Source organism: Mchenga conophoros, linkage group LG23 (genome assembly GCF_057382185.1).
Source record: "Mchenga conophoros isolate Kocher_MC1m ecotype Shallow Benthic linkage group LG23, M_conophoros_male_GT1.1, whole genome shotgun sequence".
In the NCBI taxonomy this organism is placed as follows: Eukaryota; Metazoa; Chordata; class Actinopteri; order Cichliformes; family Cichlidae; genus Mchenga; species Mchenga conophoros.
Window position 1 is genome coordinate 17,245,226 of NC_140547.1, and position 25,272 is coordinate 17,270,497.

Consider the following 25,272-nt stretch of genomic DNA (forward strand, 5'->3'; position numbering starts at 1 on the left):
ACGTACACACACCAAAATGTAGTAACTGAGTTATACAGACGGTGAATGTGAGTATTATAATACAAGAAATTAGATGATCTCAGTTTGGCTACATCATTAATACACCTTGTGTTAGCTAGTACCAGACTTAATAACGCCATATAGATAAATGAACTTACAGCCAACGTGGTGCTGCTGCCGACGCGGTTTTCACAGCTCAGCCTCTGGCTTTTCTCATCTGAAGGACTGTTGGCCATGAAAGCCCTCTGGATCACACGCTTTGGGGTCTTGGTGAAAGAAAACGCTCTTGTCACCTAGTGTACACACACACACACACACACACACACACACACACACACACACACACACACACACACAGGAAACGTCAATAATTTCAGTTTTGTTGGCAGGTCTCTGTCATATTTGTAATGGTAAAAGAAAAAAAAAACAAAGCTCCACTTTTGTCCACTTGTTGCACCATGAAAACTAACACTTCTAGAACACCTGCTCTTCATCTTTGTCATAGGCGCCGCATGATATTTTTGCATTCAACAGGTTCTATTTTCAGCCACTTCATTTTGAGTATCTGTAGCTGTAGCTCATTTTGCATTTGCTCTTAGTGTCCATCACTGCTGAAGCCACCTGCATAACTAGAGGATTTATTTCTTCCAAACGCAGTGAAAAAAACCTGTATGCAGTTTTTCTGGCATTGAAGCATCTGTACCAGGCAGAGCATGGGTACAAATATGTAAAAGCTGTCATTATCAAGTACAGTCTGTTAAATGATCACATTTCATTTTTTTAAAAAGGGCAAAGGCCTCAATAATTACAAAAACACTTATGACAAGAAGTGCCCACAACAAAAACCATTGCTCATCTAATGAGCAGGCATTTAGTCAACATCTGGTAATTTGGTGTTCTTTGATTTACATTTTGTTCAATTTGTTAAATCATTATCATATACTGTGTCAAAACTAACATAAATTAGTATATAGAACCTGGACTAACAGATAAACAATAACTGACAACCTCCCATTCAAGATCATCTACTCAGACACGTTCAGACAGATCCCAGCACACCAACTGTTTTCAGATAACTCTAGAAGGCCTTCCAGTATCCACAATGCTATTACTTTGTAGTTCAATCAAACATGACTGCAGACGTAAGCTTCTTTTTCAAACTAACTTTTTTATTTTGGCCAAAACAAGCTTTTCATCCATTTCTGAAAAATAAAAATCAAGTTGAAAAATGACCATTTTGACACCCTGGAATAAATCCAGCACACACTACAGAAGTGCAAGGAGACGTGTAAGGGACTTCCAGGTTACTACCAGCCATATTAACAACAGTACAGGTGATTGAGATGAAGTAGGTATGTTTTTTGATTTTTATTGGACCATTTCTGGCACTTTCTGATCAACCTGCTTCTGAAGCTTTGCAGCTAGAGAAAACTCCCTGAGCTATAGGTTCAAACATGCAGGGCATCAGCAGAAGAAAATCTTCCACAAAAGCAGGTGTGACATCAGAGAGGGAAACGAGTTGCACGGTTTTTGCATCGTGCTGCTGTCTTTTACTTAGCCCTTTCTATTTCCATCACACCTACTTTACTCTTTAGAACATCCAAAAAAGTAAATAAATAAATAAAAATTGCTAAGAATGCAAGGTTTTATACTCATGTTGCCCATCTCTTTCCTCCCGCTGAGTCAATTTTTGGAGCCTTCCACCAAATATTAATGATAATAATAATAATGATAATGGATTGGATTTATATAGCGCTTTTCAAGGCACCCAAAGCGCTTTACAATACCACTAAAATCATTAATATTTAGGGGTCAATATTGGAAGGGTTCCTTATTAAAAGCCACTTCTTCGACCTTTACCTTTTTAGAGGTTTTCTTGATGGCCCTGGAGGCTTTGCTCAAGGTGCTGTCCATATCCTTGGTGCTGACCTGCAGTGAGTCTGGGTCTGTACACTGAATAAGGTCTTCCTGTTTGCAAGACAAGATGACAAAATACAAAAATAAATAAATAAATAAAAAAAGATCCAAACTCAGTATAGTAAATCATGACCTGAAGAGTGCAATTCAAGTAATCAGTACAGATGGATACATTTTACTCTGTTGTCGAACTAGTAGGCTGGTATGTGGAGGAGGATTAACACAGTCTTTATTTCCTTCTCTCCCTTACCCTGCAGTGGGCTTTTTAACAAACTGAAGTCCTCTCATTGGTATTCACATTGCAGCTCTGACCCAGTGAAAAAAGCATTAGGAATGCAGCTGTGTGCCGTTTAGGCAGAACAGATGCCAACATCGCCCCCTGCTGAGTACTCTGCAAACTGCGGCATCTCAAATTAACATCTTCCAGTGAGCTCAACAATGCATGAGCTTAATCAACACCAGAGAAGTCTGATTTCTACCATTTTCCACAAGCACTAAATAACTTAATCTTTTATGTAATTTCTCATTTTTGTTTCCATGAACAATAACTACGATATGCATTCCCACATCTAACCGCATGTCATAAACATGCCCTGTCTTCTCATATACAAATGTATGAAACAAATACATTCGAACAAAAAATGTCCTCCATTGCTTTCTTTCTCTTTATGTACGAGTGTGCTGCTTCTCACCGCATCAGCCCTGCAGATGGTGTTGGCTACATGGCGGCAAAGTGTTCGCAGCCAGGCGCTTTTAACCGTTTCCTCTCCCGCCAGTTGGAAGCTGAACAACAAGTTCTCCTGTTCAGTCGGAGGGCGAACCACCAAGGCGAATGCATTCACACACTCTGAAGGGAGGAATTGAAAGAGTGAGACCAGGACAGACAGTGACGGTGCAAGAGGGAAGATAATTAACAGTGACAAAAGTAAGAGGGTTTAAAAAAAGAAAAAAAGAAATCAGGCGGTGAGAAGAGAAAGATATAAGAAAGAAAAAAGGAAGATCAAGGGAGTGTGTGGGAAGAGGAGATGGGAGAAGAAACTGTTGAAAAGAGATGAGCAGGAAGAAATGATGGGAACACTTAAGACTGCTGGGGGTGATGGGTTACAGAAGCCAGAGTCATCTTGTGCAAAAGAATATTCAAAAGTTCATCTAATGAGGCCTCAGCGTCCAAGTCAGACAGACTGAGTGGATATCTTCTAAAGTTAGTTAGCTCTGTACTTCTACAGCCAGGGTGTCCTTCTTTAGCTGCAGTGCAAGTAAACAAAGTACTCTCTTAAAAGCAAATGAAGGAAATTGATTATAACAACAAACAGAAGCTGTGATTATTCAGATGGACTGTTTGAGGGAAAAACAACAAATTACATTAATTAATTAAAGATAACTAACATTTTCAGTTAGTTGGAAGCTGACAGTTTCTTTAAAATTTTATCAAGCACGATACAGGATTTTTCAAAAATACAACTTAGAAATGAAATTATTTAATCTTCTGCTCCACTTACGACTGATCATATGGACACTGAGATGACTTGCAGATGAAATGTTAAGATGCAACTGTGTATTTTGCCAATTTTACCTTCTGTGTCTTGCAAGTCCAGCACTCGTCGAATCTGAGACAGCGGCATTAATGCTATGTGTTTCAGGGGGGGCGGTGGTCTCGTCTGTCCCAGCGGACTCTTGAACGTATTGATCACCTTGTGTCGCTTCCTTGCAATCTGTAGAGATGCAGACACCAACTTTGCAGGTAAGTGTGAAAGTCAACTTCAAAGTAACATCCCTTGAGTGTGGGTGCATTTTGCAGTATGTGGGTGAAGCTGCTATCGATTGCTTGGCAATAAATCAATGATGCCTTCATAGAGGTAAACGATGCAACTCATTAATGTCACGTTAATTAGGAGATGAGAAGGAAGATAGAAGAGGCAGAGAAGAAAGGAGGGAGATGTGGGAGAGGATAAAATACAACGCAACATTCCAGGTCAAGAGTTAATCAATGGCTGCTGATGATAGAGAGTAGTGAGGCCACCCATGACAATGGCCATTCTATATATTAAAACACACACAGTGTAGCTGCTGAACACACACAGACAGGCTCATTAGGAGGCGTCACTGACACTTCTGAATCAGCGCAGCCGCTAACCTCGTCTCTTTCATGATTGCCTGCCATGTTCCCATGCTGACCCACTGCTAATTAACACACACACTTTGTGTCAGCAGTGATAGACTGCACATTCCTGATTTGGCAAGAGACTTGCACAGCATATTCTGAGACACGCTGAGAGACTCTCCCAAAACCTCTGAAGCCTTTAGCTTCTTTTTATCTTTATCATTTTTGTTGGGAAACATAACAGCTCAACATATACAAGGCCAGATAAGCAATCTTGGGTGCAAGGGATATTTTAGGAGAATTCTGAAAAGAATATGACAAGACTAAAGTCACAGATGGAAAACACCACTAACAGCAAAAGTATATCTAGCCGGCCCCCTGTGTGACAAAGAATCTGCATCATACTATGACTATGTAACTTTAAACCACGCATTACAGCTGAAAGACCATAACTTCTGCACCGATTACTATTAATGTATCATTTGCTTATTCTTAATCACAATAGCAGACCAACACTTACAATAAGTGTTTTAACAGGGAGTAATTACCCAATTAAAAATACCGACTGCTGCCAGTGCTGCCCCTAGTAGAAACACCTACGGTATCAATTTCAAACTCCACTGTCACCCTATTGTCTCAAGTAGATTCATATAAGTCCAAAAAAAACAGACAAAAGAAATGGTAATGTCTGCATCTGAGGCTACGTCCACGGGTATTTTTGAAAACTGAGATTTTCCGTTTTCATTTTAAAAAAAAATAATCCCGTCCACACGTAAATGCAAAAATGAAGCAAAACGCTGCTAGGAACATGCCAAAGCAACAGGTGGCAATATATTCCTATATTTTCCTTCCCAGTGTCGCCGAAGCACTTGCTCATAGGGGTTTTGTCAGTTGTCTTTGTACTATTGTAGGCTCTTTACCTTACAATGCAAAGTGCCTTGAAGCAACTGTTATTATGATTTGGTGCTATATAAATAAACCTGAACTGAAATTATTAATTTAGCTGCGAAAGAGCTTTACCTAACAACATATAAATATGAAGAAATGTTTATACATTTTTAATTAAGCCCAAAGGTAGATTTAAATACAGCCTAGGTTTCAGATCTGGTGTGATAAAGGTAACCTTTACACTGACAGTGGGTTCAGGGGTTAATAAGTGTGAATCTGGGTCTTTGAATGACCAAAACTTTAATCGTGTGTTGATGCATTTTCACCTCAAGACAGTCATTGAAGAGGAACAATGTGACATTTTCACCACGGTCACATGGCTGATCTCCCAGAGCAATGGTTTCTACTCGGTAAACGAGGCTACGATGGGAGGACAGCAGGTTGGCCTGGAAAGAGAAAGCACGATAAGTAGCAAGAAGGTGAAGAGAAAAATGGTGAGTGCATGTTAAAGAGGGAGGCAGGCATGTCCAACAGCTCAACTAGCTCATAGTTTAGATGGTAGTAGCCGTAGACAGGCAGCCAATCACAGGCCTGACACAGACGAAGACAAACTGTCAAGGTCCCATTTGCACTTACAGGTTATTTAGACTTGCCAGTGGTTTATTTTTGGTTTCTCTCGAGTCCCTTTAAAATGTTAAATTATTATTATTCTTACAAACCCACTTCCCAAAACATTAGGATGCATTATAAAACAACTACATTTTAACTGCAAAAGTACAAATACTATTGTTCCTCTCCACATGACTGAAATAGACTGCCTGGTCTGTTTAGTGGTTAGGGCCTGCCTTCTGGAGGAAAACTAGAAGACAGACGTTCACCGTCACAATTTTTTAAAAAAAAATATTTTTGCATAGAAATGAATTAGTACACAATCTGCACTAAAATGAGTGTAGCAATCACACACAGGTAAACAGCAGCAATCTTCAAACTTACAGGACAACCATCAACTTCATAAACAACATCAAAGATTTGCTTCTGGCCTTCAGTTTTCCTTTTGTCCTCATTAATGTGGCTAAAAAGAGAGACATCAAAAAAAAAATGTGATTAATGCTTAAGAAGAAAAGAAAAAAATCAAAATCATTCAGTGGGCCACTGGAAAAAAGCAAAATTGCTTCATAATTTATCAACTGTCTTAGTTTTACAAGGATAGTATTTATTTCTGTTTTAATTATTGATAAAAGTCAATCATAACCACAAATACAGAACACGGCAATTTGCTAACAACTGCAACAAAAAGTTGAGCCAGTTAGGGGAAAAAAAAGGTCAACAATATATGAAATCATTCCTCCGTCTTGAAGGTCCCTTTAAATGGTATTAAATCATGTTAGTGCTGCATATTTTTCCTTTTATGAATCCATGCATCAGTGTATGCCGATATTGGAGTACTGACAAATACAGTCACTGGAAGCCGGTATTGGATCGATTGTGCGTTCGCTGGACATTTAGGAATGTAATGAGGAGGTGAAGTACTTCGAAATGGTTAGAGAATACATTTCTCTTGGACAAGTACATAACAGAAAATTAAAAACCCAGTTGGCTGTTGGTTAAAATGCTGTTTTGAGCATTAAGAAAAGTTCACAAGGTGGCACTCCACTGAATTCCACCTTGCAGACTACTTCTGCTAATTTCAGGGGATATTATTATAGCCAACTGTTTAGAACATCTGACCCAGTTAAAGCCACATGAGAATGTAAAATGAGACTGGTTATCACAGATGTTTGCACTGTTGGATAGAATGCGTCTCCGGCTGGAGATGATCAAAGTCCAGAGGTGTGACCTTAAAGTTAAACTGCCAAGTCTAATTAATTTAAGTAGCATAACCACGACTATACAAACGGTTTTATTATTCTCTACTATTGCACATTTCATGCTTTACCAGCATACACCTGTATTAAAAGGTAGCTGTTTTTTCAGACTATGGCTCCATCAATATCTGCAGCAGTTCTTCAGATGTGTCAAGATTTAAACAGCTTCAATTATTGCCGAATCTTTACTGAACAATGGTCAATTACTACAATTTGAATATGCATGATGGTCAAGACTCATTATGATAAAAGAGAATTCACAAGAAAGTGTTAAAATGTATAAATGATCAAACAACGCTAGCCGAGAAATTGTCACAAAAGCAAGGTTAAGGTCACGCCAACTCACGTCATGACTTCTTTCAGAGACTCAATTGCTTTCTCCAGTGTTATCTTGTCTGGGTTGTCATCCGATGTATGTTTCTTTATGTCTGGAATAGAGAAAAGAATGGAAAAAATTTCGTAAGAAGTAGACGGGAGAGAAGAGATGAAAATCACAGAAATATGAACAGAAAAGAACAGAGGAAGAGAAGTTACAAAAGGGAATCAACAGGACATAAAGAAAAATGGTGGCAGATGTAGACGGGGAAAGATTTAAAAAAAAAAAAAAAAAAAAAAAAGACAAGGAGAGTTGCTGCAAAAAGTTCATCTAAACTATTTTGACAAAGGGTTATATATTTATGCGTTACCATTAAGAAGAAGGGCCACGCTAGGCAGTCTCTGTACTGGTCTTATGAGCAGCTCCACCAGTGTCTGCCTGCCACATTCTGGCTTGGCCTGGTTAATCTGTATAATAGAAGCAAATAAAATTGAAGCTTGATTTAGACTTCTGCTGGTTATTTAAATCCTAATTTACGTGATAACTGGAAAATTTATTCTTAAAAAGTTAATAAAATAAAAGAATAAATAAATAAATAACCAAAACATAAAAAACAAGGACATGTCCACATCACAACACATGTAATAAATGCTATGTCTGTTTTATCTGTTGCTTATATGTTTACATGCACTGGAGAAAGCCAGTTTAGGCCTGGCTCAAGAAGCAGGTTGATCATTCAGAAGGTTGGTGGTTCAATCCCCAGCTCCTCTTGTCTGTAGTCAAGCTTGTTGGAGTATCTCTGGGCATGAGACTGAACCCCAAGCTGCCCCTGATGCAGCCATTGGAGTGTATATGTGTTAAGTTAAAAGAGCTTAGGCACATAAAAAAAAAGTGTTTGTATCAATGTGTATGTGAATGGGTGACTGAAGCTTGTAATAAAAGCATTTTGAGTACTTGAGTAGAAAAATGCTATGCAAGTACTAAACAATTTAATAGTTAGGTAATCTGAGGTGGTGTTTATGTTTTATTAATCTGTGAGCCTTCTTCTGAGAATCTGATTTTCTAAGCCAGCGAAAAGTCTTTAGACTTATGAGGCGTGATTAAAAAATTCTGGAAACAGGCCAGTAAAATTAGGGTGTTTAAGGTCATCTTGTCATCATGTTCAGACAGCATCCAGTGTGCCAGCTTTTGTTATGTTGTTCCCTGGAAGCTCAGTTCTTACCACTTGCACTGTTTGCGCAAGTTCGAGGTCTGCAGTGAAACTGCAACGCAGACAGCCAACATCAGCTTCTGTTTTGAATTCATGAGATGAAATATTGCTGGTGATGAGAGTCTGGTCTCCCGCTACAACCACTGTAATTTTCAGTTGAAGAGTCCAGTTTATAAGCCTGAGGGTAGCACATTAAGTGAAGAGCGACACTGGGAGTATGGTCACATTATCTCTTTTTTTTCCCCCCTCTCAGCATTCGTTGTGCACTGTGAACTTGTCCCCTTGGGTCAGACTGTCAACAAGAGATTCTACTATAATGTGCAAAATCTACTGGGATGTGACAGTGAACATTCAGAGGAAATAATCTAAACTGAAGGTGTGCGCCATGTTGAGTGCACAATGAAAGCAAAAGTCTTTTATGCATACCAACACAATCTTCACCTCACCACCTGACCCACTCACCAGATTCGGCAAGTTGCAGGGAGGGAGTTGCCTGCCAAATTCTCAAAATTAAAACTCAAGTTGAAGGATCGTACTTTTGATAAAAATTGAAGAGTCAGTGTCAGTCATAGATGGACAGGTGCAAGGGGACATAATGTGACTTCCTCTGAAAGATTTAGTATTTGCAGTGGTAAACAGTCAAAAGGCTGTGGATACAAACATCTGTCACATTTTAATCAAGTTGGGGTTTTTTCATGTATCAGATTTTTTTTTTTTGCTCATGTCATGAAATCCACTAGACAGGCAAAAAAAAACACAAACATAAAAGGTCATACCTTGAGGAATGCATGAAACCGTGGTTTTTGTTTCTCACACCGAACAATGGTCTCTTTGCTCATTTCAAAGAAGTTGACAAAGGGGGGGTAGGCCTTCACCAGCTCTTTAGACTATAAGGAAGGGGAAAAAAGGAAGAGTCACACAGAAGAATAAAGTTTACGTGAGAATCCAAAATACTAGTCTCATTAAGTAATTTGACACACCATGACGCCGATATTATTTCTCTCTGACTTTGACCAGCCTTGACCACCAAGCATGTGTGAACTTTTATAGCATGTATACATCATGTATAAACACGTAGAAACTCACGTATTTCAGAATGATGTTTCCAACACTTCTGTTTTCTGACCAGTCTGTGAGGAGCTCCTCAAGATCATTCTGATCAACAGACCAGAAGGTTAACAACAAAACTTTTCTCCGATTTTTGCATAAGACAAACGTTTGGGGATACATTACCTTTATTCTGGTATGAACTTCATAGATGTCTGGGATGCTGCCAAATATTGTCTTAATCTCCTCTTGAGCCAGGATAGGTCCACCCACCTGTCCCTCTTTTTCCAATGGATGCTTGAAAAGCTAAAGATTAAAGTAAATATGGGAAATACTTTATTATACACCATGAAGAACCAAGAATGATTCACATGTCAAAAGATCAAAGACCAACATTTTAGATGAAATGACAATCCAGAGCAACGTACCCAGAGATGGGGATATTTTCTGGATATTATTTTTCAATTGTCTTCTAATCATACATGAAGAAAATGGCTTGAAGCTTTAGTATTTTCAAGCTTTTATGCCATCATGTTGTGTCCAAGTTAATTCATGTAAATGTGAACATCACTTGTGAGAAAAAACAGAAAAGGTATAATACATTTTATCTTTATCTGTTTTTCCCATCTCCAATCAACTGTGCCATTGTTGTTTCAGGTTGAAAAATGAAATCCAATTATCTATAAATACTAAAGAAAAAGAAACATGACCCAACAATGAAACATGCCGTAATAAACAGCACTACATCTTTTTTAGGCATGCATGAAATTCTGAATCTCTGGATAATGGAGTCAGTTTCTGCTGTTTTTCTTTGATAAAGATAAAAAAAAAAAAAAAAAAAAATCACAGTGGAGGAGCCACAGAAGCAACCTGAAGGTAAGCAACATCAAAATGGAGGAAATCCAAAGAAGATAAAGAAAAGAAGCAAAAAAAGAGTAAAAGATTCTCAAGCGGAGACAGAGAGAGAAATGGTCAGGCAGGTCATTTTCTCCCTCACTGGTCAGCTGTCTGACTCTCTGCTGGGACCAACTGATAAGACAGGCCAAGTTGCAGCTTGCAAATACACACATACAAACCTTTAATGATTATAGTTTAGCCTCAAACTGTCGCCAGGGACAACACACAGGTTGACCTGAGGGGGAAATATTAGAACTGTGCACACCATGTGAACACAGACACACACTTACCTGTAGGATTGTGCTTAAAATGTCTACATAGTTGCTTTCAGTTTGGTAGAGCTCCTTGGAGACCTGCCACCTGGCTGACTGCTTGGAGAGAATCGGAGTTGAACTCTTAGAAGGCTTCGAACTCTCTGGAGGAACAAAGAAGCCAGGCAGGAAGACATAAGGTTATAATGGTGCACTGAAGTACAGGCAGAGAGTGCCAGGTGTCCATTCACTATCATAGCTTGTTAACAACTATAACTGACTGAAAACAAAATTATTATTATAAATATTTTTTATGTACTGCAATTATGTTGTGCGGGTTAATGGCACAATGTATGTAATGGAATGAAAAGTATGTAAATGCAAAAACACAGTTTATAGGTTTTTAATAGGTTTTGGTTTATTCATGTTGGTACACAGAGTTAATAAATATATTTATTTGACTTTAAAGAATTATTTCCTTTGACATGGCCTGGCTGACCTCATTGGTCTTTACAAGCCAGTGCTCTCAACGTTAGAGAACATGCCGTTTGCCAAATCGAGAGTCAGACGTTCACACAAAACGTGTCTTACATTGCTCTGTGCTGACTGTGAAGACGACCTCCTTGAGAAATTTCTTGGCATTTTTCCTAAAACTGAGATATCAGAAGCTGAACGTCCCAGAGCTAAGCGGTTATGTTTATGTCTGCCAATGGCTTTTTTCCCCCCCATCTGACATCTGTTACATGTTCTGCTTTTATCTTATCCCCCCAAACACTTTAAGCCAAATTAAAGTATTAAACTATGCTCTTTAGATGAAGGTACTGCATTGAGTGGAAGTAAGGCTAGTATTTTCTAATATTTGGTGACTAGTCAGTTGCAGTGCTTAAGATTTTCATTTTGTATACAATGATACTTGTAATCTCTTCATTATGGGTTTTTATAGTTAAGCCATGCACAGTTACACTATCCACTGAGCTATCCAGAAATTAAACCTTGGCTTGTTTGAGGGTGACAAACTGGTGACTGGTGACTACTTCACATTTGTACTCCTTTACACTCAGCTGGCCTGGGAGTGATTGAGAATATAACTAAAAAAATCAGAAACAATTTGGTTGTGTTACAGATAAAAACCAACTACATTACCGTAAAAGCAGTTTGTCATCCATCAAACAATAACTTTGTAATAGCTCTTAATTAATGCCAACCACTATCCCCACTGTCCTGCTCAAAATCCAAACCTCCATAAGTTCCCTGGTGCTGCTCTTCTTCTGGTTGTTGACAAGCATTTGTAGTCAGATGGGACCTTTTTCTCCTCTCCTCCCTGTCTGTCCTACTCCTTTCCCTGGTTTTCCTTCTTCCTATCCTAGTCTTGGCCACAAAACTTTCTCCTACTCTGTCTTCTGGAAATAAGAAGAGTTGTGTACAGTTTTCATCTGAAGAAAGAAAAACTCAACTAAAGCACAACTACGGTGGGAAAAACAAACGCTGCCTGCAGGGATCCATTAATATTTAGCAAAATGTATATATGACATAATTGCTTAAGAGTTGCATAAAAGAGACTGTCATCCATTCTCCCATCAATACCTGCCAAAGCCTTGCATGTCTCTGGAGTATTAGAGATGTCCAGCAGTGAACCAATAGACAACGAGTGCTCTGCTGACGGTCTTTTGCGCGGAGGGAAGGGAGAGATCTCTGTTTCTTTGGTGAGCTGAGCCAATGTGTCCTTCAGACGTCGACGCTTACGGTTACTGTTTGGGGTGGTGAGGGAAAGGAGGGACACTGCTTTCTTCATAGCTGGGCTGTCATTCTGAAGTGCAGAGAGGAAAAAGAAAGCTCATGGTAAACACAAAGCAACCTATGTAAAAACTAAAGAATGAAAAGGTCATGAACATTTCTTGCAAATTATGAAATGAATGAGAAGTACAAAAAGGCCAGTATGGATCATCTACACTTAATCTTATCCCTCATTTCTATGTTGCATGTGGAAAGGTACACTGAGATTTTACAGTTCGTCATGGACACTTTCTGGAAGTTGTCACAGTTTTTTGACACAACAGTCGCTTCCTCGATATTGTGAGGAAGTCCAAGATGAAGCACTGATTGTCATGTAGGGCAGCCATGGTTTTTAAATGTTCAAATAATTATTTATTTGTTTGTTTTACAGCTTCAGCTAGTTTTGTGATAATACTGTGTAATCTGGATCCAGCATAAAGCTTGAGAGTGATAGGAAACTCCATAATGAAGTGAAAGGGGTAAGAATTAATATGGCAAGACTTAACCCTTGTATGGTGTTCGGGTCTGTGAGACCCGTTTTCAGTTTTTCTCAAAAGAAAAATTAAACAATTAATTATTTTTTCAAACTGAAATTCATTGGCTTTGGCTTATTTTCTGTGAAGAACATAAATCCGAACTAATTTTCAATGACCTCATACTGTACCTCCCCCCACGCATTTACATTACATACAAGGTGTTCGGGTCCACTGGACCCAGGTCTAATAAAAGTGTTGAAAGTGTAGGTCCTGTGTTCCCACACTCTGTCTTCCTCCTTTCTGGTGCTGCTGATAGTGTTTTCTTCCCCTCCTGCTCCCGCACAAAGTTGCAACATTGTTGTCTGCTCTTACATTCCCACACATTTTACCCTCTTTCTTGAGGGATCCAAATTTTATTTTCTCATTCCCTGTCCCTCCTGCTAATTAGGGGCATAATACTATAAATAAGACTTTGCCAGTGTGGTTCTTTATCACAACTGATCAAGATGGCAAAAGATTATCTGCTGCGAGGGCCATCCAATTGATTTTGGAAGAGAGAGGGGCTTCGGATGATGATGTTGACAAAGAGGTTTCAGAATATTTCACATTTCTGAAAATTCAGAGTCTGACAGTGACTTTGAAGAAGAGGATGAAGTTGAGCACCATTTAGTAACAAAACGAAGACGAGCACCCCATCTGCAGCCAGCTCCAGGACCAGAACAAGCCCACCAGTCAGCAAGTGAAGAAATATGGATGTCAGTAACTGGTGAAATTGGATGGTCTTCTTGCCCAAGAAATGCAGAGCTGTTACTGTGATAAGCCAGGGCCAACACGGCTGACAGTTACTCATGTGCAGGACATCAAGTCTTCATTTGAGCTTTTCATCCCAGATTCCATCCAGAAAATTATTCTGGATTGCAGTAATCTAGAAGGAAGGTGTGTTTTTGGAAAGAAGGAAGGAGATGGACCAAATTCATCTAAGAACCCCAAAGGCCTACTTTGGGGTTTTTATCCTTGCAGGAGTTTTCAGGTCCAAAGGGGAATCGACAGAATCCCTGTGGGATGCAGAAACCGGCACGAACCTTTCCGTGCATCAATGTCTCTGGAAAACTTCCACAAAATTTCCAGGATTATCCGTTTTGATAACCGAGACGACAGACCAGCTCGACGGCAGAGAGACAAGCTAGCTGCCATCAGGACAGTGTGGGATAAGTGTGTGCACCACCTCCCCCTGTTTTACAACCCTGGGCCTAATGTCACCATTGATGAGCAGCTGATCCCATTTAGTTGTGAAACATATTGCTTCACGTGTAAATGTGTTGTGTCTTTCCACTCACTCCACTTGATTATAACTGATTTATTTTTATAACATTTTATAAAAAAAAAAAAAAAACGAGAAGCACATTAATTCATAAATATGATCTAACAAAGGTAAAGGGAAAAAATTAACCATGTTTGCTGTTCATATGGTTTGTAATTGGGATGAAGTGAACATCTGTTGAGTAATTTAACATAAAATTGTTTGATAGTGTTAATTTCAAAAGCCAAAACTCTAGCGGGTCCACCAGACCCATGAACACTGGCTGAGTAACAAAAATATGAACACCACACAAGGGTTAAAAGAACAGATGGCAGTTTACCACTGGTCAGGAATATGCAAGCTAAAACCATCAAACTAACAAAAATTAAGTATTTAAACAGGAACAGGGACAATGTAAACAAATAAAAGAGCTTAGAATTAAAAAACAAATAGGAGAACTGTTTCTAAATACTGGCTGTATGCTGTACTTGCACATCTAGAAAAAAAAAATCCTCCATTTACCGTTTGTTGTCTTACATAAATATTGTGTACATAATTTTTGCTTTTATAGATACGCAAATAATAATTTAATAATCATGTACTCACCTTCTCATAGAGGTACATGGATTCTCCAGCTCGAGCATCCATCTGAATACTTCCCCAGAACCACTGCGAGAAGAAACAGCAGTTTTTATTGACCCGAGTTAGGACAAAGACAGAAAAAGATTAACAATACTTAATATCGTACCCTTTCCTTTGAAACCAATAAAACTGACAAAGTAAAGAAAATGATACCACTATATTGACTGTGTAGTTAACAATACAGGCAAACCAAGTTATGTAGGTGATTTAACCTTTTCATCCACTGGAAGAGGAACTCTATTTTTCACCCCCTCTCTGACAGCATCGGAAGGAAAAGGGGGGAAGCAGAGACAGTATTGACTGAGATTTAACCTTAACAGAATCCTGATCAGATAATTACTCTGTTTCAGAGCATTCATTATTTTGCTCTGGTGTCCCTGTCCTCCTGCAACATAACCCTAGTGGACACTAATTATTCAGCCATGTCTGGACAGTCTTAGCCACTACCAATCAAACTTGTTTTTGTCTTGAAGTTGCACAGAAACATTACTGTGTGTATGAGATGCTGTTCTGAACTTTTAATAGCTTGTTGGGTGATGTTAAGCAGCTTTAGTAGTTGATCTCAAGAATAACAACAAAACATGGCAGCAAACAGAGAAAAAAAAACTTAAATGTGCAGTTTAGAGCAAATTGAAGGCAGAGTTTAATGACATATAAGGCTGACCAATGAGAAGTAGTAATAATAGAGTAATGACTACCTGTTACCTTGAGTAATAGCTTCTTCTGGGTCAGAACATCAGTACGTTAAAAAGCATCAAAGCTAGTGTGATCCCATCAGTAGATAGTTTCTAGTCTATAATGTGTGTCATTCCATGATAATGTCAATAATTATCCAAGGCTATTTTAAGTAAAAATCAATGCCAAAGACTAGAAAATAAACATATAAAGGCCTACCTCTTGTTTGACCACAAATAGGTTCTTGGAGGGAGAAAATGGTAGCTCCTTTACCAGGTTTTCCTCCACAACCATGTGCGTACATCTTTCATTTCCAACCTCAAGGTACGTGCCACCTTTCATGAAGAAAAACCAGGAGATTATATAAATAAAATGCACACAACACTAAATCCTTATCACAGATTCATTCTGGAACATAAGACAATAACCTCTAAATTACAGTCAGGGTCAGAAAGACTCAGTCATATGGAGCCAGTCTGGGATTACAGACAAGAAACTGTAGAAAAACTGCACAAGTTCTCCACACGGCTTTAAACAAAAAACCTTCCTGTAGTAGAGGGTGCTCAAACTGATTTTAAATGTCTTTAGTGTACTTTGTATGAAGCTTTCATAAAATGTGGCACTGACCGTGTTTAAGAGTCCTCTCTTCCATGTTGGCCTTCTCTTCCTCAGAAAACCCCAAAAAACTGAGAACGCAGTCCTGAAACGGGGGCACTTTGAACTCAGTTCGAAACTCCTCGTCACCTGCGTGGAAATTTCTTCACAAAAAATAAAATTAATAATGACTTTACTGCACTGAACAGTATGTGCAGTAAGTAACAGTAGTGTGCGATGCAATTAAACATAAAATAATTATCTAATGGCTCCTTAACTAACACTGATATGCAAAGTATATAATAGGTGACATGAATCATGCATAGCAATAAGTAAACAAGACAGTTTTACAATTATCCCCTCTGGGCACATAGCAAAGTAATAAACATCCGCTTGATGCCCTGACATGGCTTATTATCAGCCAATTTGAACTCTTGTCAGCACTGCCATCATGAAGACAGTGGTGGAACATGCTTGAAACAATTCAGAAACAACAAAGCTTGTTAGCTTGCACTGGTTTTATACCATTTCAGGATGGGAAAAATCACATTTAGATTTTCTTTATGGTGGGGGAGGGATACATATACAGTGGTCCCTTGCTATAACGCGGTTCACCTTTCGTGGCTTCACTGATTTATTTTTGTGCAATTATGCATGATTTTTTTTTTTGTAACAGCACATTGTGTTCTGCGTCCCGATTGGCTGTAGACCATTGTCAATCAATCTCATCCCTGCCGTGTCTCCTGTAAAGTACAGAATGTGTTCAGCTTGTCAAATTTACATAAAGATCTTGGCCAGGTCTCCCTTGAAAAAGAGGTTTTTAATCTCAATGGGATTTTCCTGGTTAAATAAAGGTTAATAAATAAAAAAAGATTCGATCACTAGCAGTGTGACTCTGAAGTGCTATATGTGCTGTATGTTTGCAAGTTTTCTAACCAACCAAAGAAGATGCTAACCATCGCACAAAAAGTTGGACTTCTGGACATGCTAAAGGAAGGTAGAAGTTACCATATTTTTCAGACTATAAGGCACACCGGATTATAAGGCGCATTAAGCGAAACAAAACAGTCAGAAAAGTCAAACTTTACTTAACTCATTCTTCTTGCTTCCGCTACTTCCATACCATTGATTCACAAGGTTTTTAACTTTGTTTAAACAAGAGAGAAAAGTGTGAAAATGTTCGTGCCTGTCTGAGAAAAGTATATAAAGTGTGTAGTCAGGGGTTTTACAGCCTTCAAACATCTATAATGATCGTAAAAAATAAAGCTGGCTACTTCGCGGATCTCACCTATCACGGGTCATTTTTAGAACGGAACTCCCACGAGAAACGCGAGACCACTGTACATGTTTTTTAGTTCACAGGCTTTTGTAGTTTAATTAAATACCATGTTACTTTCTTAAATTCCTCCTGTTTACTTGATAAGCATTGTGAGCTGCCAATTAGAGTGAATCTTCAGAGCAGGAGGATGATGATTATTTTAGCCAGCTGCAGGGTTTGAGTCCCAGCTCTAGGGCGAGATTCTCTTCGGGGAAGCAGCTACTAGAATTGGTGACGATCACCACAATAGCAACCTGGCTAGCAGGCCAGCTGATCGTTGAAAGCCCAGAGAGGATGGGCTGGCACTAGCTGGTTACCTGCTTTACCAAAGTACTGCATGTGTTGGAAGCACATGTCCTTTACATGGTATTCAACATTCAACTTACACATCATCTCTTCTTTCCCAGGCCTTAAGAATCCATGATGGAGTGAGGATGGGTGTCCCCATGCACACTGCCAGCTAAGGACAAAACACAGCAGAGGAGAACACAAATGGGTAATTGGTGAATAAGAAATGAGGCAGAAATGACAGAAATAACAAAAAGAAGGACATGACATTCATCTAGGCACAATTTTGCAACTAAAAGACCGTCAAATAGCTCTGCTGTCACTGATAACAGCATAACTACCTCTCCCATCTGTTTTCATTACTCCTGATCGCCCTGTCACTCAGAACCACAATACAAAACGCGACAGGTACAAACATTTTCTACTTCAGGCACAATATAAAAAAAGTGTCTGGGGTTGAAACAATTCAGTTTTTTTTCTTTAAGTTAGCGTCACACTTTCAAATGGAAAACAGCCTTGACTGCCTCTCACAACAAGTTCACTGCATTTTGTCTTTTCTGCTAGAACAAAATGTACCCTTCACAGTACTTTGAGAAAGAAAAGCACAAAACAATGAAAAAATTAACTGAAAAGAGGAAATAACAGTGAAGGAAGAGAAAAGGAAGAAATGGATTAATAAGAAAATAATTGTGAGGATGACTAAAAGCAGAACAGCATCAAGCATCTGTTCATCCGAGCGGAAAAACGACAAGAATGACAAGTGTCAACCTATTCATCCGCCCACCCATCGATCTCTATTTATCCCCACGGAGGGCACAAAACAGAGAAAACTGCTGTTTAACTGCAATTAAATTACAACTTTCTGACAGACCCAGACATTAGGATTCAAGCTAGGTTGCAGGGGGGCATCACATCAGTCCTGCTCATTCTATTTATTCAAGCAGAGAGCAGTGTTTCACAGTCAAAAGAAGTGGTGTACAATGAAAAAGCCAGGAGGAAGAAATAAGTCACTCAAGTCTCTCTCTCTCTATATATATATATCTATATCTATATATATCTATATATCTATATCTATATATATATCTATATATCTATATCTATCTATATCTATATATCTATATATATATCTATATATATATATCTATATATATATCTATATATCTATATATCTATATATATCTATATATCTATATATATCTATATATCTATATATATCTATCTATATATATATATATCTATATATATATATATCTATATATATATATCTATATATATCTATATCTATATATATATATCTATATCTATATATATATATCTATATCTATATATATATATCTATATCTATATATATATCTATATCTATATCTATATATATATATCTATATATCTATATATCTATATATATATCTATATATATATCTATATATATATCTATATATCTATATATCTATATATATCTATATATCTATATATCTATATATCTATATATCTATATATATATATATATATATATATATATATGCTTCAATTATTTTGGTATCTTGACTTCAGTTTGACATATAGCTCTGTTTTCAGTTGCAAAAAGGGGAGATTTTGTTCCCCATGTTTAGGGTAACATAATTATTCTATTTTTATTTTTTTAATCCTTCTAGTTAATGCATCAAAACAATGACAATTTAGCAGAAAGTATAATAAGTTTGTTAGCTTTGCAAAAGCTGTAAATAATGTTCCTGTCTTCTAAACATGTATTCTAATGGAGTCAAGAACATGTGCGTAGGCTCCATCATTTCCATGCAAGCCTTGATGCGTTATTTTGAGCACCAGGGCAATGAGTCGCCAGCTCCCCAGTTTAAGGCTACTTAATGCAAATCAGGGGCATCCAGCAGAATGTGACGCCTCCGGTTACTCACAATAACCACTGAAGCTAGACACTGCAGAACTAAACTGAAGATCGATTCAGAAACTTCATGCCTTATTTCTGAGTTGTTGTTTTTTATTTTGTAAGAAAATGATTCACTGTGTTTTCTTTGGTTTCAGAGTAGGGAAAAATTTGCCAGTTATCTCTCTTGATAGTATTTGGTGGTGGTTCACCTATCAAGTCTCCAAAAGCTAGAAAGTGAAGTGTTCCTTTGCAGAAAAAAGGCCCCTTTGGAAGTGCTGTCTCTTAACAGGTTTAAAAAAAAAAAAAAAAAAAAAAAGCAACAAAGAGTATATAATAGGTTAAGAAGTTTGTCAATTAATGCTCATCCCTTCAACACACTGCAATTAATATTGGATGCACAGAGAGTAAAAAGACAGGAGGGGAAAGTATATACAAACCCTGTATTTCTCTCCATGAGTGGAGTATGCAACAAGATGAGTGACCTTTGTGCTAAAGTCTTTCCGTATGGTCCCACCCATGTGATGAACCAGATTCACCAAGTTTTTCTACAAAAACAAAGAAAAACCACAAGGTCAACACAAAAATTAATATCAAGGTGGGAAAGGCCAGAAGTTCTTTAATCTAATTTACACCGTATCAGATGATAGCAGAAACTACTTTGGCCTCACACACCACGTGTAAAGTGTTGGATAGAAATTTAACTTTTCTACTTAAAGAGGTTTTTGTTTTTTTGTCTGTTTATTAGCAGAACTACAAACAGATAGTGCCATGTATATGCTTCATGAACTCACCATTTCCTCTTTGTTCCTGAATCCAGTGAAACACAGAGACAGGTTTAACATGGTGGTGGAGTAGAGAGGTCGACATGAAAACTGGAGAGGCTACGATAAGGAAACAGTAAAATTAAATAGTGGAATTAATAACAAATTCGAATTTTAAGTTTTCCTTTAACAATATTTAAACATTATCTACAACACAAATTGTGCCAGAGCATGCAGGATGCAATGGTTAAGTAAAAGTGACTACTAATTTCAGATAGCAGCCTGTTGTAACTGCACAATAGCTTAACATCATTTCCCTTGTCATCAGGTACACCTCGTTCATGCTCTGAATTGTAGTCATGCATGTGTGCGCTGTCTTCAACTGACAAATGCACTCCGTCTTGTTGATAGCAGCCACAGTCGGGGCATATCGTTCGACAACAGTATCCTGTGTGAAGTCTGTCAGACAGACGGCACAGCAGGGAGGAGCTGCTCCTGTTCATCATCCTGTTCTGAGTCACAATGCAATTTCTGCATCCTGCTTTTTTAAATCAAGTTCCATTTCAGGGCCATCTCCGTTGGATCCCCCCCACACAACAAACAGACAACATATTTCCCCGAGCGAGGATTTCAGAGTGAAGACGTAAATATCTGCTGAATTCCAGAAGCCATGTTTTAGATGAAGCTGAGGAGATGCTGTTCTAGAGAAAATGAAGTGAACTGTTTCTTGATTGCATAATATTGTCAGCAAATCTACACGGACACTTTTTATGCCCCACAACCTTTGCATAAAATCAATCTGTTGTCAATCAAAGACTCACTTCATCCTTCGCAGCACAGTGCAGCACAACAGGAGGCCCAACAATGCGGTGTTCATGTTTGTAGAGGTAGTTGTATTCAGGAGAATCAAATTGTGTGAGAACAAACACCGTCTCAAACTCAGTGTTCTCTCCATCCCCAAACTCCTGGACGCTATCTGTCATTATGAATGGGGTGTTGATGTCCTGAATAGGAAGAACAACAAAATGAAGTTACAGATCAGTGTGTGGCAGACTGGTGAAGTCTAATGTGTAATTCAGAAGCACAAAAACACTACATATAGGCTTGTTAGTGTTTAGGTCTGTTAGTGAGGTTTAATAATTTTAGTCCAAGTTAGCTGATCCAATGAACTGAAAAAAATAACTTTTTGTTTCTTCAATAACAAGAAATTTTGGTCTTTACAGCTAATCTTAGAAGAAATATCGGCACAACTGTAACACCAACCCTAGCCCTTACTGATATATGTTAACAGGTTGCTATGACTCTAAAATAATCAACTGGTCAATAGAAACACTCAGAGAATACAAAGTGTTTCTGGGAAATCTTGGATCCTGCCATTTATTTAGCAGCAGTAAAAAAAATTGCTCTGCTTAGACTCAATAAACACAACAAGTCTTATTAACTCCCATTCAATGGCACATTTACATGATCTTGTAGAGGTGAGGCTCTATAAAACATATGAGACATACATCAGTTAGCCATACCATCAAATGCAAGCCGAAAGGTACAAAACCTCCAAAAATGTGTGCATTTTTGTTTTTTGGGGTTCGTTTGCTTGTTTTTGCCCCATCGACACTGGAGGAGAGAGCGAATTGTAATTGCAAGTTAACAGTTTGGCTTACTCATACATATTTACTCCATTGTTAAACCTGCCTGTTACAAACAAAAACAAAAAATCCAGTTGATGAAAAAATACTAAAGTCATACTTTCTTTCAAATGTTACTATCCATCTATCTATATACACATTAGGGGCGCAACGATACACAAAATTCACGGTTCGGTACTTTGGTGTCACGGTTCAATATTTTTTTCGTTACAAAAAAAATGTTCATGCCTTTTTAATTTGTCATTTATTATAAATATATTATTATAAATATATATTTTAACTCAAAAGTACAGTTTTTAAATTTAATGTTGCTGAAACAACAAAGTAATTAAAAAAAAAAAAAAAAAAAAAAATCTATCTGATCGAGGAGTCACTCATCTTTGGAAAAGAGAGTTTATTACAGAGAAATGGCTCTTTCCAAAATAAAAGCTATACTATACGCTTCTTCTGGGCTATATTCTCAGCAGCATATTAAACATATCAGGTCCCCATGAGGAGAATCATGTGCTAACGGCTGTCTAAATGACTCGGGTAAAGTTTGTAGCATGCGTGCTTGTTGTTTTTGTCGGCTTCCACTTGTCTTTGCACTAGGATGATGTCGGTGTAAATGTGCAGTCATATTCGTTGTGTTCCCACTAGTGCTGTCAGCGTTAATCTGAAATGACATTAACGCCACAACACGGCAAATCTCCGTTAACGAGCTACCGCGGATCGCCCTGTGCGTGGGGCTGGACGGCCAACACGTTAACGAGCTAACTGCGCTAACGCACCAATTCCCACCCATGTAATTGAGCATTGCGTGGCACATCCGACATACTGTTTTACTTTAGTCCATGACGCGCTTACCTTCAGAGTCATAGTCACATGAAAACCAAAATAGTTCCAAACACCACATCTGAATGAGGGTGGGGGAGGTTCAATTTGCCATGTTGCAAGGAGAGCTTAACTTCTGTCTCCCGAGCTTACCCTGCGCTCAGTGAATCTGCGTTCGACTACTCCGCCTAGGCTGCACTGTCGAGGGCAGATCCACTGAGCGCTCAACACAGACAGCATCGTCAGAAGGAAAGTTGATCAAATAAATTAAAAACATACATATGCATACCGAACCGAAAGCACTGTACCGAACGGTTCAATATCGATACGAGTATCGTTGCACCCCTAATATATATATAAATAAAAAAAATTTGTGCAAGTTACACACTTTCAGAAAGTTGAGTAGAGTACTGTTGATGAGAAAAGAAAATGAGTTTCCCTGAGCTTTAAGACTTCCCAGGTTAATGTAACTGCAGCCTGTCCTGACTCAAGCTCCATAAAGACACAAGGCTGCAATCTATTCATTTCATTGAGAAAGAAAGCAAACTTGCATGTTTCTGAACTTTTCAAACCATGTCTTTAACAGAAGATGACACTCAAAACTCACAGCTTCTTGGGTACATTACTATTAATGCCCCTGCAGGGCATGGTCCACTTATTTTTCTGTGTGCAAACAGATTTTCATAGCACCATTTGCAACTCTAGCGTCTCCATTAACAGCAGGAAATTAACCATTTTCAAATGCCATTGAGGTAAATTGAAAGTATTTGAAATGACTTCATATTATCTCTCAGCCAAGAAGCCGGAATTTGCATTTGAGTGCAAATCTCTATTCCAGTTGCTGATCCAGATCTCAACAATTACATCCCTTATTTTTAAATATTCACCCCACAAATCAATTCCACATCAGTGAGTTAGACATGCACCATGATTGAATGAGTACCCAGTGTGAATTAAGACTCATGCAGAACTTCCCCAAGTTCCCATCAAAGTGTCAGACAGTCACACAGATACGCAGACACTGTACTATACCATATTGACTATAGATTTTATCATCATTTTCTCCTCGGCACCCGCCTCGCCTTTTCTTATCTTTACCACAGGTACCTCCATTACTCTGATGGCCTGTAAAAATCAACCAGTAGGAAGTGGATGTCAAACACTGGCATTTAGATGAAGAGCATTTTTAAAAAAAACAAACAAACAAAAAAAACATGAGAAGGACAGAAGGTTGAGACAGAAGACAAATGCATACAAATTAACCCACATGAGGAAAAACAGAGAGCAAGGCTGGGTTTATGGAAGCAGCAAGGAGCAAGTGAGGAAAAGACAGGGCGGAGTCTGTGTCCTTGCAAAGACAGTGGCTTCAAACAAATATCAGGCTCCAGAGGGGGTAGGCAGGGTGGAAGAAGAAACTTCAGTTAAAAATTAATATAAAGTTCAAAGCCCTATGGGAGGAGGAGAGAGGAGGAGGACAGAAACAGTAAAGACATTGCGGTGGTGGGGGCCTTGTTCTGTGGGATGACTGAGCAATGGCGGCGGGCGGTCAGGCAGGCAATCGGGAGTGCTCTGATGGAGCTGTTGGCAGATGTCTTTGGATGTGGCTGCGCTACAGGATTGGCAGGGAGAAATAGATGATTTAAGAAAGGAGCCTTCAAAAGTGACAGGGCTCAGGAGACCAGGGAAGGAAGTCATTCTAGCAGCACTTAGTCTACAGCCACGCCTCCAAATCACCTTCATATGGTGCTACTCAAAGACTCTGCTATTTCAACTATGCAGCTTACTGAAGCAGACACAAACATGCCCTAGACACATAAATATTCCTATATTCACATTTTTACGGGGTACAGCGTTTTGTTTATTCAACATATTTTTGTTTTGTTAAAAGGAATTTAAATACGACTCCAGGCTTTGCTTGGTTCGGCACACATGAAAAAAATACAGAATATTTAAATCCAACATGGACTAACTGGTCACAAATTATTATTATTTTTTTTTTTAATGAGTGCACACCCAGAGTTGTATATGAAAATGAATGGGTAAGCCAGATGTACTTGGAGCTTAAATAAACAGTACTGAGGGTCATGAAGGCAACTCTTTGTATCCAGCTAGATAACCATGGCAACTTATGAAAACATAACCTTGTCTAACTGGATTATGTTCACAGTTACCGTTTGAAATCAACTTGCAGCAATACATTTTCAGTAATTTTTTTTAAAAGTGTGCTCCAAGTGTAACAAAGATTCTTTCCTGAGGAAACAGCTTACAATTTAAACAAAGATCAGATTTCCATGGCAGAAGCTTAAGACATAACATGTAAATAACATTTTTTTAGTAGTAAAGTGAAACCGAGTGTTAAAAACAATAAAACCGTCCACTGCGCCTACACTCCATGTTTTTCGTGTTTTTGACTTCACCAGCACCCCACGCCCCTCCAAACATATATCCTTTGTAAAGAAATCCACTGTTGCCCCCTTTCCTGTAGTCAGACTTTTTAACTAATTATTCTACAACTGCATAGTGTCATCAGGCAACACGCTGCTGGTTTTATGGAGGACAGCACGCAAGCAACTCTGCATAGGTCACATACACAGAATCCACAAAGAAAAGCC

General features: G+C 38.4%; 1 protein-coding gene across 3 annotated transcripts in view; it reads right to left on the reverse strand.

The window, feature by feature from the left end:
• ect2 (epithelial cell transforming 2) overlaps positions 1–25,272 on the reverse strand; it is a 39,227-nt gene that overhangs the window by 8,723 nt on the left and 5,232 nt on the right. The window contains exons 4-25 of one of the 3 annotated variants that reach the window (XM_085265238.1): positions 23,693–23,785; positions 21,023–21,205; positions 20,232–20,321; positions 19,878–19,985; positions 17,657–17,730; positions 15,986–16,116; positions 15,578–15,693; positions 14,648–14,710; positions 12,077–12,299; positions 11,731–11,892; positions 10,532–10,656; positions 9,531–9,650; positions 9,384–9,452; positions 9,074–9,184; positions 7,458–7,554; positions 7,118–7,199; positions 5,900–5,978; positions 5,233–5,352; positions 3,491–3,629; positions 2,610–2,764; positions 1,861–1,968; positions 159–293 (exon numbers count right to left, since the gene is read on the reverse strand). In XM_085265238.1, coding sequence (XP_085121364.1) covers positions 159–293; positions 1,861–1,968; positions 2,610–2,764; positions 3,491–3,629; positions 5,233–5,352; positions 5,900–5,978; positions 7,118–7,199; positions 7,458–7,554; positions 9,074–9,184; positions 9,384–9,452; positions 9,531–9,650; positions 10,532–10,656; positions 11,731–11,892; positions 12,077–12,299; positions 14,648–14,710; positions 15,578–15,693; positions 15,986–16,116; positions 17,657–17,730; positions 19,878–19,985; positions 20,232–20,321; positions 21,023–21,205; positions 23,693–23,785 — 2,583 coding nt within the window. The remainder of the gene's footprint in view (positions 1–158; positions 294–1,860; positions 1,969–2,609; positions 2,765–3,490; positions 3,630–5,232; positions 5,353–5,899; positions 5,979–7,117; positions 7,200–7,457; positions 7,555–9,073; positions 9,185–9,383; positions 9,453–9,530; positions 9,651–10,531; positions 10,657–11,730; positions 11,893–12,076; positions 12,300–14,647; positions 14,711–15,577; positions 15,694–15,985; positions 16,117–17,656; positions 17,731–19,877; positions 19,986–20,231; positions 20,322–21,022; positions 21,206–23,692; positions 23,786–25,272) is intronic. The other 2 variants (XM_085265239.1, XM_085265240.1) reach the window with 2 other exon arrangements.